This window comes from Pongo abelii, chromosome X, assembly GCF_028885655.2.
Source record: "Pongo abelii isolate AG06213 chromosome X, NHGRI_mPonAbe1-v2.0_pri, whole genome shotgun sequence".
Lineage (NCBI taxonomy): Eukaryota > Metazoa > Chordata > Mammalia > Primates > Hominidae > Pongo > Pongo abelii.
This window is the reverse complement of record NC_072008.2, coordinates 80031862-80045808: the sequence shown is the minus strand read 5'-3', so window position 1 is coordinate 80045808 and position 13947 is coordinate 80031862. Positions and strand designations below refer to the sequence as shown.

The 13947-nt window shown below is 33.6% G+C and overlaps 1 protein-coding gene across 3 annotated transcripts in view; it reads left to right on the top strand.

Annotated features, from left to right (window-relative positions):
- Positions 1 to 13947, top strand: part of ABCB7 (ATP binding cassette subfamily B member 7) — a 106868-nt gene that overhangs the window by 56614 nt on the left and 36307 nt on the right. For all 3 annotated transcript variants that reach the window (XM_002831820.5, XM_009234996.4, XM_054544736.2), the window contains one exon: positions 4539 to 4658. In XM_002831820.5, coding sequence (XP_002831866.2) covers positions 4539 to 4658 — 120 coding nt within the window. The remainder of the gene's footprint in view (positions 1 to 4538; positions 4659 to 13947) is intronic.

The window sequence follows — 13947 nt, the reverse complement described above, 5'->3', positions numbered from 1 at the left end:
TAGCCAGAGCAATCCTGAGCAAAAAGAACAAAGCTAGAGACATCACACTACCTGACTTCAAAATATATGATAACGCTGTAGTAACAAAAATGGCATGGTATTGGTATAAAAACATACATAGACCAATAGAGCAGAATAGGGAATCCAAATATAATTCCATGTATTTATAGCCAACTGATTTTCGACAAAGGCATCAAGAACATACATGGGAAAAGGACACTCTCTTTAATAAATTGTGCTGGCAAAATTGGAGTCCGTGTATAGAAGAATGAAACTGAATCCCTGTCTCTTACCATGTACAAAAATCAACCCAAGATGGATTAAAGACTTAAATGTAAGACTTGAATCTGTAAAACTACTGGAAGAAAAAATAGGGAAAATACTTTAGGACATTGGTCTATGCAAAGATTTTGTGGTGAAGACCTGAAAACAGATAACAAAACCAAAAATAGACAGCTGGGACTATATTAAGCTTAAAAGCTTCTACACAGCAAAAGGAACAACAGAGTGAAGAGACAACCTGTTAAATGGGAGAAAATATTTTCAAACTATTCATCCAACAGGAGACTAATATTCAGAATATACAAGGAACTCAACTCAATAATAAAAAAAAATCAATTAAAAAGACATTTCTCAAAAGAAGACATATTGATGGCCAACAAGTATGTGGAAAAATGTTCAACATCACTAATCACCAGGGAAATGCAAATCAAGACCACATGAGATATCCTCTTCCCTCAGTTATAATGGCCGTGAATAAAAAGACAAAAAATAACAGATATTGGTGAGGATGCAGAGAAAAGGAAGCTCTTATACACTGTTGGTGGGACTGTAAATTAGTACAGCCACTATGAAAAACAGTATGGAGATTTCTCAAAAAACTAAAACTAGAACTACCATATGATCCAGCCATCCCACTACTGGATACTTATCCAAAGGAAAGGTAATCAGTATATCAAAAGGATACCTGCATGTTGTATGTTGATTGCAGCACTTTTCACAATAGCTGATATGGAATCAATCTAAGTGTCCATCAATGGGAAATTCGATAATATAAATGTGGAATACTCTTAGTCTACAAAAAAGTGAAATCTTGTCATTTGCAGCGACATGGATGGAACTGGAGGTTAGTGTGTTAAGTGAAATAAGTCAGGCACAGAAAGACAAATATCACATGTTATCTAAGAAAGTTGATCTTGTAGAGAATAGAGTGATAGATATCAGAGCCTGGGAAGGGTGTGTGGTTAGGAGTGGGGGATAGAGGGAGATCGGTCAATGGGTACAAACCTACAGTTAGATAAAAGGTGTAAGTTTTAATGTTTGATAGCAGAGCAGGGTGACTATAATTAGCAATAATGTGTATTTCAAAGTATCTGGAAGAGAGAACTTGAAATGTTCCCAACACATAGAAATGATAAATACTCAAGGAGATAGATACCCCAAATACTCTGATTTGATCATTACATATTCTGTACATTCAACAAAATCTCACGTGTACCCCATAAATATGTAAAATATTATGAATCAAGAAAAACTGTGCCTCGGACTCTGAAATGCCTCTTTGGTTTGGTCTCCACTTAAAAAAATACATTATTTTTCAAACTTTATAGTTTATCAAAACTAATGGAATTCATGTACTTTACAGCTTAATGGACTCATAATTCATGATTACATAACTTCAGAACCCATTTTGTTAAATGAAATGGTGACATTTTATGCACTATTAAGCCAACTAGGATAATTTTCTTGCTCTTAGCCATAACTTCACTGTGTCCTAATTGAAAGAATTCTGGGATGTGTTGTAGAAGGTTTTGATAGAAGAGAGTGTTTCTAAAGATACGTGAAAGCAGGGTCTTTTTCCATTATTCCATCAAGAAAAGTAAGATAGACAAAACTCATGAAATGGGAAAGTGGTTGAAATGCCCTAGTTTGTGTTATAATGCTTTAAATTATATTTATTTCATAATAGTTCTGTTGGGAAAGGGAATTTTAAAATTACTGCCTTAAAAGGCCTTACCAGTTATGAGAGCATGTATATGTGTGTGTATAAAATAAAACATTAAGAACTATACTTTCAGCATTTCATATTTTTGTCATCTTATGTATTTAAAGCAGTTCAGGAAGATAACCCTTGTGTTTTTACAATATAAACAATTTTATTTCTAATACTCTTTAAGCGATAAACTGCCTAAAAGACTAGAAAAGTAATTTGCTGAGTCCCAGAGGGATAACTATAATATGAAACTAACCTGTATTGTATAAGGTACTGTCCTGGGCCTTGACAGTACCTTATACAATACAGGTTAGTTTTATATTATATGTTGACAATTTCCCCCCATTCCTTGCTTTGCAAATCTACTCGAAATTATATAACTTCCCTCGCTAACCCCTGCTGAATATATGTGAATTATAAAAAGTAGAAGCTAGCCAACAACAACAACAAAAGGTCATAAAAAAGTATCAATGATTCCACCAACTCACAGCTACTGTTATTGACACTTTTGGTGTAAACTCCTACATATATCACATTTTTTCCCACAAAAATATTTTTTTCACTCTGCTTTTTTCATTTAACACATTCCTCTGTCACTACATATATTTCTGAATGGCTGCATTTTGTTGTATGTGTTCACTCTATTTACGCTGTTCTCCAACATGTATCATTTAGGCTATTTCCAATTTTGTTTTATTAAAACAGAATTGGTATAAACAACCTTATAGCTAAATTTTCATTCCTTTATTCAACAAATATTCATTAGGTACCTATTGTATGTCAGTCACTGTATTTGGCTTTGAGTTACAACAGTAAACACTACTGTTAGAGTGATTACTCATGTGGAATGTGCAGGAGAGTGGATATTAATCAAATAATTGTACTGCTGTTTATGTAGTTTATAACTGAAATGGATGCTGTTAAAGAAAGGAATAATGTACTGTGCGAGAATAAGGCAAAGGACCCTGATGGGCTAGGGAAGGCATTATTGAGGAAATGCTATTTGAGCTGTTGGTCAGCTAGTTGAAAGAGGTTGAAGGGGCCACAGGGGAAGGTGTTAGAGAGAGAGAGATTATTCCAGACAGAGTAGACGTTACTGTGTAAAGTCCCCATGACAGAAGGGATTATGGAATATTTAAGGAACTAAAAGAAAGGCAGTGTGGCCTAAGCACTGAAAGCAGTGGTATAAAACATAACTGGAGAGGTATCCAGGGGCCAGACCAAGCAGAGCCTTATAAGCCATGTTACAGATTTTAGTTTTTATCCCAAGAATGATAGGATACTGCTTAAGGGTTTTAAGCTGGAAGGGAAATCTGATTGCAGGGTGAACTTACTAGATAAGGACAAAGTAGATGCAGGGAGATCAGTTAGGAGATTGTTGCAGTGGTTTATGCGATAATTGATGATAGCTTAGATGAGGTTTATGGTTAGAAATGGAAATAAATAGATTCAAGAGATTTTTAGGAGATAAAATTGATTCAACTTAGAGCATATTTATAAGGGTTTTTTTTTAGCATAAATTCCCAGAAGTAGAATTATTGACACAAAGGGCAAAATTATTTTAAAAGCTTGTAATATATAGCAAATTGCTCTCCAGAAAGATTATTTCAGTGTATTCTCCATCAACAGTGTATTAGAGTGCTCATTTTCATATGCCCTCAGCAGTAATAAGCAGTATCTTTTTTTTTTTTTTTTTTTTTTTTACTTTTTTCTTTTTCAGTGTTTTTTGGGTATGTTTTATTCTTTTTAATATCTTTTCCAGAAATCAAGTTATGATTTTAATGTTTAAATGGGGATTGTTTTGCCAATCATAATAATATAGTAGTTTTAGAATATATATGTATTGGTCTACTTAGTTTGGTATTAGAAAGTGTGGTTTTTATTCTTAATATTCTGCCTCTAAAGCTGAAAGTAAAGCAAAAGAATTTAATGGGAATGTTGCCTCAGGAACATGGGACAAAGAAAAAATGTGAGATGGATTTTGATCAGATTAAGTATTATTGGAAAATTACATTTGTGAGGAAATTTTCAGTAACTCAACTTTGTTTGATATAGTCAATACCAAGCCCTCTGCTTTCCTAAAAGGAGTATTGCAACTCTGCTCTACTATGAGTTTAGACTTGGGACTCCAAAAGTTTTAAATAAAAAACTGACAAATAGCCAAAATGTATATAAATTTTCTACTACAAAAATGGAAATATGGAAATTTTTTTTGAATTTTCTGTAGTGTTTTGGTAGCTTAATAAATAAATATATAGTACATGTCCCTTCATGACCACTAAATTACTTTTTTAACAATATGAGAGTGGCTAAAATTGAAAGTAAGACATTTAAGAGAAATGAATAACTTTTTTAAAGTAATTGAAATAGTTAATTTTTCTCTAAAATATTTTGATTTTGAAAGATATTAGCCTTAAATTCAGAATAAAAGTTATATTTGTAATGTTTTCATGTATTTCTCAAATATATAAATTCTACGTTATTGAATTATGGTTATATTTGAAATGACATGTTATTCACTGCTTTGTTTTCTCTCTTTCAATAGTTAAAAGATGTTGATACTCGGAAAATCATAAAAGCAATGCTGTCTTATGTGTGGCCCAAAGACAGGCCAGATCTACGAGCTAGAGTTGCCATTTCGCTGGGATTTTTGGGTGGTGCAAAGGTAAGAAATTATGCATTGTTTGGTTGCTCTAACTAAGAAATATTACATTTTCTAGTTATGAATCCTAGGCCTGGTGTAAATCACTTTTGGGGTAGCATGACCAACTTTTAGTACCCTCATTTAGCTTACATAATTATTTTATGCAGTCATCAGAAATTATATGGTAGTGTCCTGTTTATCTCTGGATCAGACTTCTCACAGAATTAGTGGAATTCACTCCTTGAAACCATTGTGAGATATAGGAGCATTGATTGTAACAAAGCATAAGCACCTTTGTAAAAGAAGCTTTTCAGAGCCTCTTTGGCTCCGAAATAATACGTATTTTCGGTAAGCTTGGTTCCCAGATCCCAGTAAATTGAAAAGAAGATGAAGCCATTTTAGGAACACTGATAGCCATAAGTAATAAGTAACAGCTTAATATCAAGAGAGAAGCTAAAAAAACAAAACAAAAAAAAGCCACAAAACCTGACTGTTTTGGTACGTTCAGTATAGGAGCTCTCTGCATTTCAGCAGCCTTCTCAGTTTGTCATTGTACTATATAAAGCAAAGTTATAATGATGACCTGGAGTTTTCAAGAAAATAAAAGCCTTGTTTCCAATTTACTCAGTTTTTTTTTCTTTTTTTTTTTTTGATACAGAGTCTCACTCTGTATCATGCCCAGGCTGGAGTACAGTGGCACAATCTTGGCTCACTGCAATCTCTGCCTCCCAGGTTCAAGTGATTCTCCTGCCTCAGCCTCCCGAGTAGCTGGGATTATAGGCGTGCGCCACCGTGCCCAGCTAATCTTTGTATTTCTAGTAGAGACGCGGTTTCACCATGTTGACCAGGCTAGTCTCTAACTCCTGACCCCAGGTGATCCACCTGCCTCGACCTCCCAAAGTGCTGGGATTACAGGCATGAGCCACCGCACCCAGCCCCCAATTTACTCAGATTTTAAAGTCAGGGAAGTACACGTTTATAGGTATACTATATTGTCATGATGATGTCTCTGGAATCAGACTGCTTGGGCTTTGCCACCTTGTAACGTTAAGCAAGTTGTTTAGTCTGTGTGCCTCAGTTTCTCCATTTGTAAAATAGGGTTGCTATAAAGATTAAATAAGTTAACATATAAAGGACTTATAACAGTGCCTGGCAGGTAGTAAAATACAAGTATTAAAAATAAATAAATTTAGATTTCCAAAAATAATAGTTAAAAGTGTTTGCTTAAAATGAGCATAAAGGAGGTTTGGCTATAATTTGGGTACCACTCTTATATATAAGGATTAATATTTATTTTAGAACCCAGTTCTTACCACTTATTTTTTCCCTATATTATGTATACTCTGCTTTATTTGCTTATTCTTTTCCCTACCCTAAAAATATTAATTGAGAACTTATACACACTACTGTTCTTGGCATTGCAGAGTATTCAGATATGAACAAAGCAAATTTCTTTCCTCAAACCATATGGGATAAGGCAAGCTTTATTTTATTGCCCTAATAAAAGGTAGGTCATAAGTGATTTAAAGAAGTGCCAGTCAGGTGTTGTGGGGTTTCAGAGGAAAGTTAGGAACCACCATCATGGGGAGTTAGGAAAGGTTTCACAGAGGAGATGACATCTGAGATAGACCTTGATTGATGAGTAGGATTATTACAGGTGTAGGAATAACATGAAAAATGGCCTAGTTATGAGAGAGCATAGTATGTGTACAGAAGTGAATAGTCTATCTTGGTTCCAGCGATGGGAAGATGTTTCAGAGAATTTGGAAATAAGCTTGGAAAGACAGATTAGAGCTCGTAAATGTGAAATATTGTGACTGTGAGACAGAAAAATGTATTTAATTATGTGGGAAGTAGGAACCTGTATTTTGAATAGATGAGTAATAAGGTTAGAACTGTGTTTTAGGAAATTAATCTGGCCATGTGTAAAAGATGAATTCAAGTGGTGATAGACCTAAAGTAGGGATACCATTAATTTCACACATTCATTCAGCAAATGTTTACTGACCAGTTATAAGGCTCATATAATAGTCTAGATAAGAAGTAATAGCAATTTGTACTGAAATAGTAGTAGAAATTGCAACATGGAGGAAAATGCAAGAGATACTGTGCAGTAGGGGAGATAGAGTCAACAATACTTAGCAATGGATCAACTATTAGAAGTTAAAAAAAAAAAAGTAGGATTCCAGGATGAGAGAATAAGAATGCCTTTAACAAAATTGGGTATAATCAGAAGGTCTTGTTTGGGGAAAATGAAGATCTTGGTTTTGGACATGTTAAATTTTAGGTACTAGCAGAACACCCAGATAGAGATAATCAGCTGGTAATACAAAATATGAAACAAGCTCAGGAAGGAGCCCAGGTCTGGAGAGATTGAGATGACAGTTGAAACAATGCAAATTAGTGAGTTCATCAAGGAAAAGAACACAAATAGAAGGAAATAGAAGACAACTAGGGACAGTACCTTTGATTAATGTGTTCCTCTAGGGAAGTAAATAGAGGAAACTGAGAAGGAGTGACTGTACAGTTAAGAGAAAAGCCAAAATAATTCACAATCAGACTCCATTTTCATGTCTCGTTTCTCATCTGTAATCTCTGTTGAGTACTCTCCCAGGGGATCTCACCCATTCTTGGGAAAGAGTACTTACTTAAATCAAGATGCTGAGCAACAGGTCAAGAAAGCATTTTTTGTTACATTTGTTTAAGCTGAACAGAGAGAACAATATTACAAATGTAATTTTAGTACGTATTGTTGAAAAATTTTAACCGTCGTGCATTTTTAGCATAGTACTGGTTGCTGAATTGTCTTTTACATACAGATTACCTAAGGATAAATATGATTCTGAGCTCATATGCTCCTTTGTTAGTTGAATGCAAGTACTTTGCTGACAAGTTAAAGGCAGATTGTTTTCTAGACTTTCTTTTTAATTGAAGAGAACAGGTTAGAACATGACTAATTAAGCTAGTCAAAATGGAGAGTCTTAAGTAATGGCATTTGTATTAGAATTTATTTTTAGAGTGAGTTCCAGTCCTTCAAAATACAGATTTCTGTTGCTTAGTGACAGGTCAATATCAGGGTATGAAATCTAGATCTAAACTAACTTCCTTAATGACTAAAATATTTTTAGAAGGTTAATATTTGATTCTTTAATCAACAACTACTGAGTGCCCGTAAGATGGAAAATGCTATACTAAACTCATGTAAACTGATTGCAGATAAGCAGAAGTGAATATAGAAAATCCTCAAAAAGAATGTTTGATTTCTTTTGAATCAGGAGAAGGAAGAAATTGCCAGATGTTATGATGAGTGCCTGCTAGTACTTTCAAAGCATATAGAAAACAATTTTCTTTTTACAAAACAGAAACTAGATCATAGAATAACTTTAAGCATGTAGAACATAGTAGTAGCATTTGACCATTCCAAAAAGCATTTGCACAGCTTTGCGGACTGTCCGTTTAAAAGTGCTTGCTCTTGCAACTATTTAAAAAGTGATCATTGTTTATTCTTGAGTAGTATTGCAGGTGTGTTTTATAATTGGTGTGGAAAGATGGATTGTTATCCCCTTTTATCCTTGGCTTCCTATTTTTCATCAAACCTGAATATATGCTTTGGCGTATAAACACCTTGGATCAATCTAGGCCTCTTTATATTCTAATCTTTCCTACCTCCTCCACATATTCTGGGGATTTTAGTGCAGTGTTCAAGAATCTTCTCAGCTCTAAATGCCATCCTGCCATCTGCATGGCTGTAGTGGTATCATAACTAGGCATGAAACATAGATGAGAAAGAAGAAAGAGAGGATTGTCAAGTAAGAAGAAGAAAACAGGAGGAAGATTTTGTGCCTAATGTATGAGAACATAGCATACCTTCTGCTTGCTTATTTACTTTTTAATGCTCTTTTGATTCTGAGGGTCTTAAGGCTATCATTGTCTCCAGCAAAAATTTTAAAGATAAATGATATTATGTAGAGATGATTTGGAGCCCAGAGTAGACTAAGAGAGGGGATTGGTATTTCTTCCAGCAGAGTTGCAGCAATTCTATTTTAATATGTTTGGGTTCTATATAAGATGTATTTTAGGGGTTCTACTACCAAGAGAGACAAAAACAAAATGCCATTTGTATTCATTCCTTAAATTCCTACAAATCATATGTAATGTATTTTTTTACCATCTATACATATATCATAGGAATATCATATCATTATTAATCTGGGGAATTTGAGGTCTTCTATGGGGTTTTTGTTTTTTTTAAGATGGAGTTTCACTCTTGTTGCCCAGGCTGGAGTGCAGTGGCATGATCTCTGCTCACTGCAAACTCCACCTCCCGGGTTCAAGCAATTTTCCTGTCTCAGCCTCCTGAGTAGCTGGGATTACAGGCGCATGCCACCATGCCCATCTAATTTTTGTATTTTTAGTGGAGACGGGGTTTTATCATATTGGTCAGGCTGGTCTCAAACTCCTGACCTCAGGTGATCCGCCCACCTCGGCCTCCCAGAGTGTTGGGATTACAGGCATGAGCCACCACTCCCGCCCAACCTAATTCAGCCTATTAGTATTTTACATACAACCATGCCAGGATTTAAGGAAAATGTAAAACATGTTTATTGAAATCATTTGATTTATAAAATGTATGTTACCTTTAGTGTTACCAAAAAATGTTTATTCATATTCTCTAACCACTGCCATCTTGGAAACCACTTAGTCGACAGAAAAACTGGGGGCAAAGGAAGTTAAAGTATCAAGTGCAAAAATAAGCTATCTTTACAATTATAATAATTTCAAGGGAGAGTGATTTATAAAAATAAACACCCTTTTTCTTCAGAAATGCATCTGTTATATAAAGTATAACAGGTGATATATATGTTGAGCAAATATTTATTGAGTGACTAACAAATAATAAGATATATATATATGTATATAACATAATAGAAACATCCAAAAGGAGAGACAAATGAAGCTGTAGGAGAGTACCAACAATTAAGCATATAGGGAAGGCTTTATGAAGGATTTAGCATTTTTGAATAACTATTTTGACATATGTAACTTTAAAACATTTATGTACTTCATTTTTTTGAAACTTTTCTGAAAAATATTTTTTAAAATGAGACAGTGCTACCTGATGCCTTTTTTAGAAGCATGAATTTTACCCTGGTTTTATCATTATTATTATTATTAAAATACTATATCTTAGAGAAGTTTTAAGTTTACAGAAAAGTTGAACAGTAAGTACAAAGAGTTCTTATATATACCCCCTTTTTTTCCCCACAATGCAGTTTCTTCTGTTATTAACATCTTGCATTAATGTGGTACATCTGCTAAAACTGATAAACCAATTATTTTAAAAAGATACGTTATTATTAACCAAGTCCATAGTTTACATTAGGATTCACTTTTTGTGTTGTACAGTTATATGGTTTTTGGGAAATGTATAATGTCCTGTATTCACCATTATGATATCGTATAGAATAGTTTCCCTGCCCCCAAAATTCCATGTGATCCATCTACTCATCTGTCCTTCCTTCCTCCAAAATTCCTAACAACAGTGATCTTTTTACTAACTCTCTAGTTTTGCCTTTTCCAGAATGTCATATAGTTGGAACCATATGGTATGTAGCTTTTTCAGACTGGCTTCCTTCACTTCGCAATATGTATTTCAAGATATTCATTGTGTGTGTGTGTTACCTGATAGCTCTTTTCTTTGTATCACTGAATAATATTTCATTATATGGATGTACTATAGTGTGTTTATCCACTCACCTGTTGAAAGACATCTTGGTTTCCTTTAGATTTTGGCCATCATTAATAAAGCTGCAGTAAACATTTGTGTGCAGGTTTTTGTGTGGCCATAAGTTTTCATCTCATTTGGGTAAATACCAAAGAACACAATTGCTGGATCGTCTTGTAAGACTATGTTTTGTTTTGTAAGAAACTGCCAAATAACCTTTTATAGTTGGTATACCATTCTACATTCCTACAAGCAATGAATAAGAGTTCTATTGCTCCGCATCCTCACTAGCATTTGGTGTTATTGATATTTTAGATTTTAGCCATTCTAATAGGTGTGTGGTAGCATCTCACTTTTGTTTTAATTTACAAATGCCTAATGACATATGATGTTGAGCATCTTTTCATATGCTTTTTTTGTCATTTGTATATCTTCTTTGGTGAAGTGTCTGATCAGTTCTTTTGCCCATTTTTAAATTTGATTGTTTTCTTATTGTTCTGATTTAAGAGTTATTTTGTAATTTTGGATACAAATACTTTATCAGATAAGTCTTTTGCAAATACTTTGTCCCAGTCTGTGGCTTGTCATCTTATTCTCTTGACAGTGTCTTTTGTAAAGCAGAAGTTTTTAATATTAATGAAGTCCTACTTACCAATCTTTCATGGATCATGTTTTTGGTGCTAAGTCATTGCCAAACCCAAGGTTACCTGGATTTTATCTTACGTTATCTTCTAGATGATTTATAGTTTCATCTTCTACATTTTGGTCTATGATCTATTTAGAGTTAATTTTTATGAAATATGTAAGGTCTGTGTTTGGATTCCTTTTTTTTTTCCATTGGCATGTCCAGTTGCTCCAGCATCATTTATTGAAAAGGCTGTCTCTTTCCCATTGGGTTGCCTTTGCTCCTTTGTGAAAGATCAGTTGACTATATTTTTGTGAGGCCATTTTTTTGCTGTCTCTTCTATTTCCATCGATCTATTTGTCTATTTTTTGACCAGTACCATACTGTCAGGATTACTGTAGCTTCATAGAGTAAGTCTTATAGTCGGGTAGTGTCAGACCTCCAGTATTGTTTTCTTCTTCAGTATTCTGTGGGCTGTTTTGGGTTTTTTGCCTTTCTATATAAATTTTAGGATCAGTTTGTCCATATCCACAAAATTACTTACTGGGATTTTGATTGGGGTCACATTGAATCTATAGATCAAGCTGGAGAAAACTGATATCTTAACAATATTGAGTCTTCCTATACATGAACATGGAGTATCTCTCCATTTATTTAGCTTCTTTGATTTCTTTCATATGAGTTTTGTTTTCCTTATAATACTTTTTGCACACATTTGTTATATTTGTACTGAAGTATTTCATTTTTCGTTGTTAATTTAAATGGTGTATTTTTTATTTCAAATTGCGTGTTGTTCGTTGGTGGTATGTGGGAAAGTAGTTGACTTTTGTATATGACCTTGTATGCTGCAACCTTGCTGTAATTGCTTTTTAGTTCTAGTAGGGGTTTGTTTTTTGTTTTTTTGTTTTTTTTTTTTTTCAGATTTTCTGTAGAGACAATTATATCACCTGCAAACAAAGACAGTTTTATTTTGTCCTTTCTAGAATGAATACCTTTATTTCCTTTTCTTATTGCATTAGCTGTGACTTCTAGTACAGTGTCGAATGTAATGTGATAAAAGAGGACATCCTTGCCTTGTTCACAGTTTAGTTTCCCACCATTAAGTATGTTGTTAACTTTAAGGTTTTTTATAGGTGTTTGTAATCAAGTTGAAGTTTTCCTCTATTCCTAGTTTGCTGGGAGTTTTAGTAATGAATAGGTGTTGGATTTTGTTAAATGATTTTTTTTCATCTGCCATCATTTGATTTTTCTTCTTTAGCTTGTTGATGTGATGGATTACATTAACTGATTTTCAAATGTTGAACCAGCTTTCCATACCCAGAATAAATTCCACTTGGTTATGTTGTATAATTGTTTTTATACATTGTTGGGTATGATTTGTTAATATTTTGTGGTGATTTTTGTATCTATATTCAGGAAAGAGGGTGGTCTGTAGTTTTCTTTAATGTCTTTGGTTTTGATATTAGAATGGTGCTGTTTTCATGGAATGAGTTAGGAAGTATTCCCTCTACTTCTGTTTTCTGGAAGAAATTATAGAGAATTCACATCATTTCTTCTTTAAGTAGTTAGTAAAATTCACCAGTGAAACCATTTGGACCAGTGCTTTCTGTTTTGGAAGGTTATTAATTATCGAATCAATTTATTTAATAGATACAGACCAATTCAATTTATCGATGTATCTTGTATAGGAAGGGATCTTTTAAGGAATTTGTCCATTTCATCTAAGTTATCAAATTTGTTGGACTAGAGTTGCTCATACTATCCCTCAATTATCTTTTAATGTTCATAGAAACAGTACTGAAGGCCTGCCTTTCATTTCTGATGTTAGTAGTTTGTCTTCTTTCTTTTTTGCTTGATTAGCCCAACTAGAGACTTAGCAATTTTATTGCTCTTTTCCAAGAGCCAGCTTTTGGTTTTGTTGATTTCCTTTTTCCAATTTCATTGATTTCTGCCCCAATTTTTATTCTTCTGCTTACTTTGGATTTAATTTGCACTTTTTTTTTGCACTTTTTTTTTCTATTTTCCCAAGATGGAAACTTAGATTATTCATCTTAGATCTTTCTTTTCTAATGTTTGCATTCAGTGCTATAAATTTCTTTTTAAGTGCTGCTTTTGCTGCATCCCACAAATTTTGATACATTGTATCTTCATCTTTATTTAGTTCAAAATGTTTTAAAATTTCTCTTTAGTCTTTGACCCATGTGTTATTTAAAAGCATGTTGTTTAATCATTGGGATATGCCTACTGTCATTCTGTTAGTGATTTCTAATTTAATTCCATTTTGCCTAGGGCATACTTCATGCGATGTGTATTTTAAAAAATTTGTAAAGGTGTGTTTTATGGCCCAGAGTGTCATTTATCTCGGTGAATGATCTGTGCAAGTTTGAAAAGAATGTGTATTCTGCCCTTGTTGGATGAAGTATCCTATAGGTGTCATTTAGATATAATAGAGGATGCATCTGTTTTTCCTTGCCATTCTATCAGTTTTTGCCTCATGCATTTTGATGTTTTGTTGTTAGGTGCATACACAGTTAAGGATTGTTATATCTTTTTGGAGAATTGACCTCTTTATCATTATGTAATGTCCCTCTTTTATTCCTGGTTCCTGTTAATTTTCCTTGATCTGAAGTGTGCTTTATCTGAAATTAATATAGTTTCTACTCCAGCTTAGCTTTGATAAGGGTTAAGATGGTGTATATTTCTTCATCCGTTTACATATAATTCATCATGTCTTGATATTTAAAATTGGGTCTGTAATTGGATCATCTTTTAAAAATCCATTCTGACAATCTGTTTTTTTTTTAATGCCATCAGATTCAGCCATGATGACAATCTGTGTTTTAATTGGTATAGACTATTCACATTTAAAATTATTAACTGATATTGTTGGATTAATATTGACCATATGTGTAACTGTTTTCGGTTCATTTCCTTTCTTCTTTGGTTTTTGCTTTTATTTC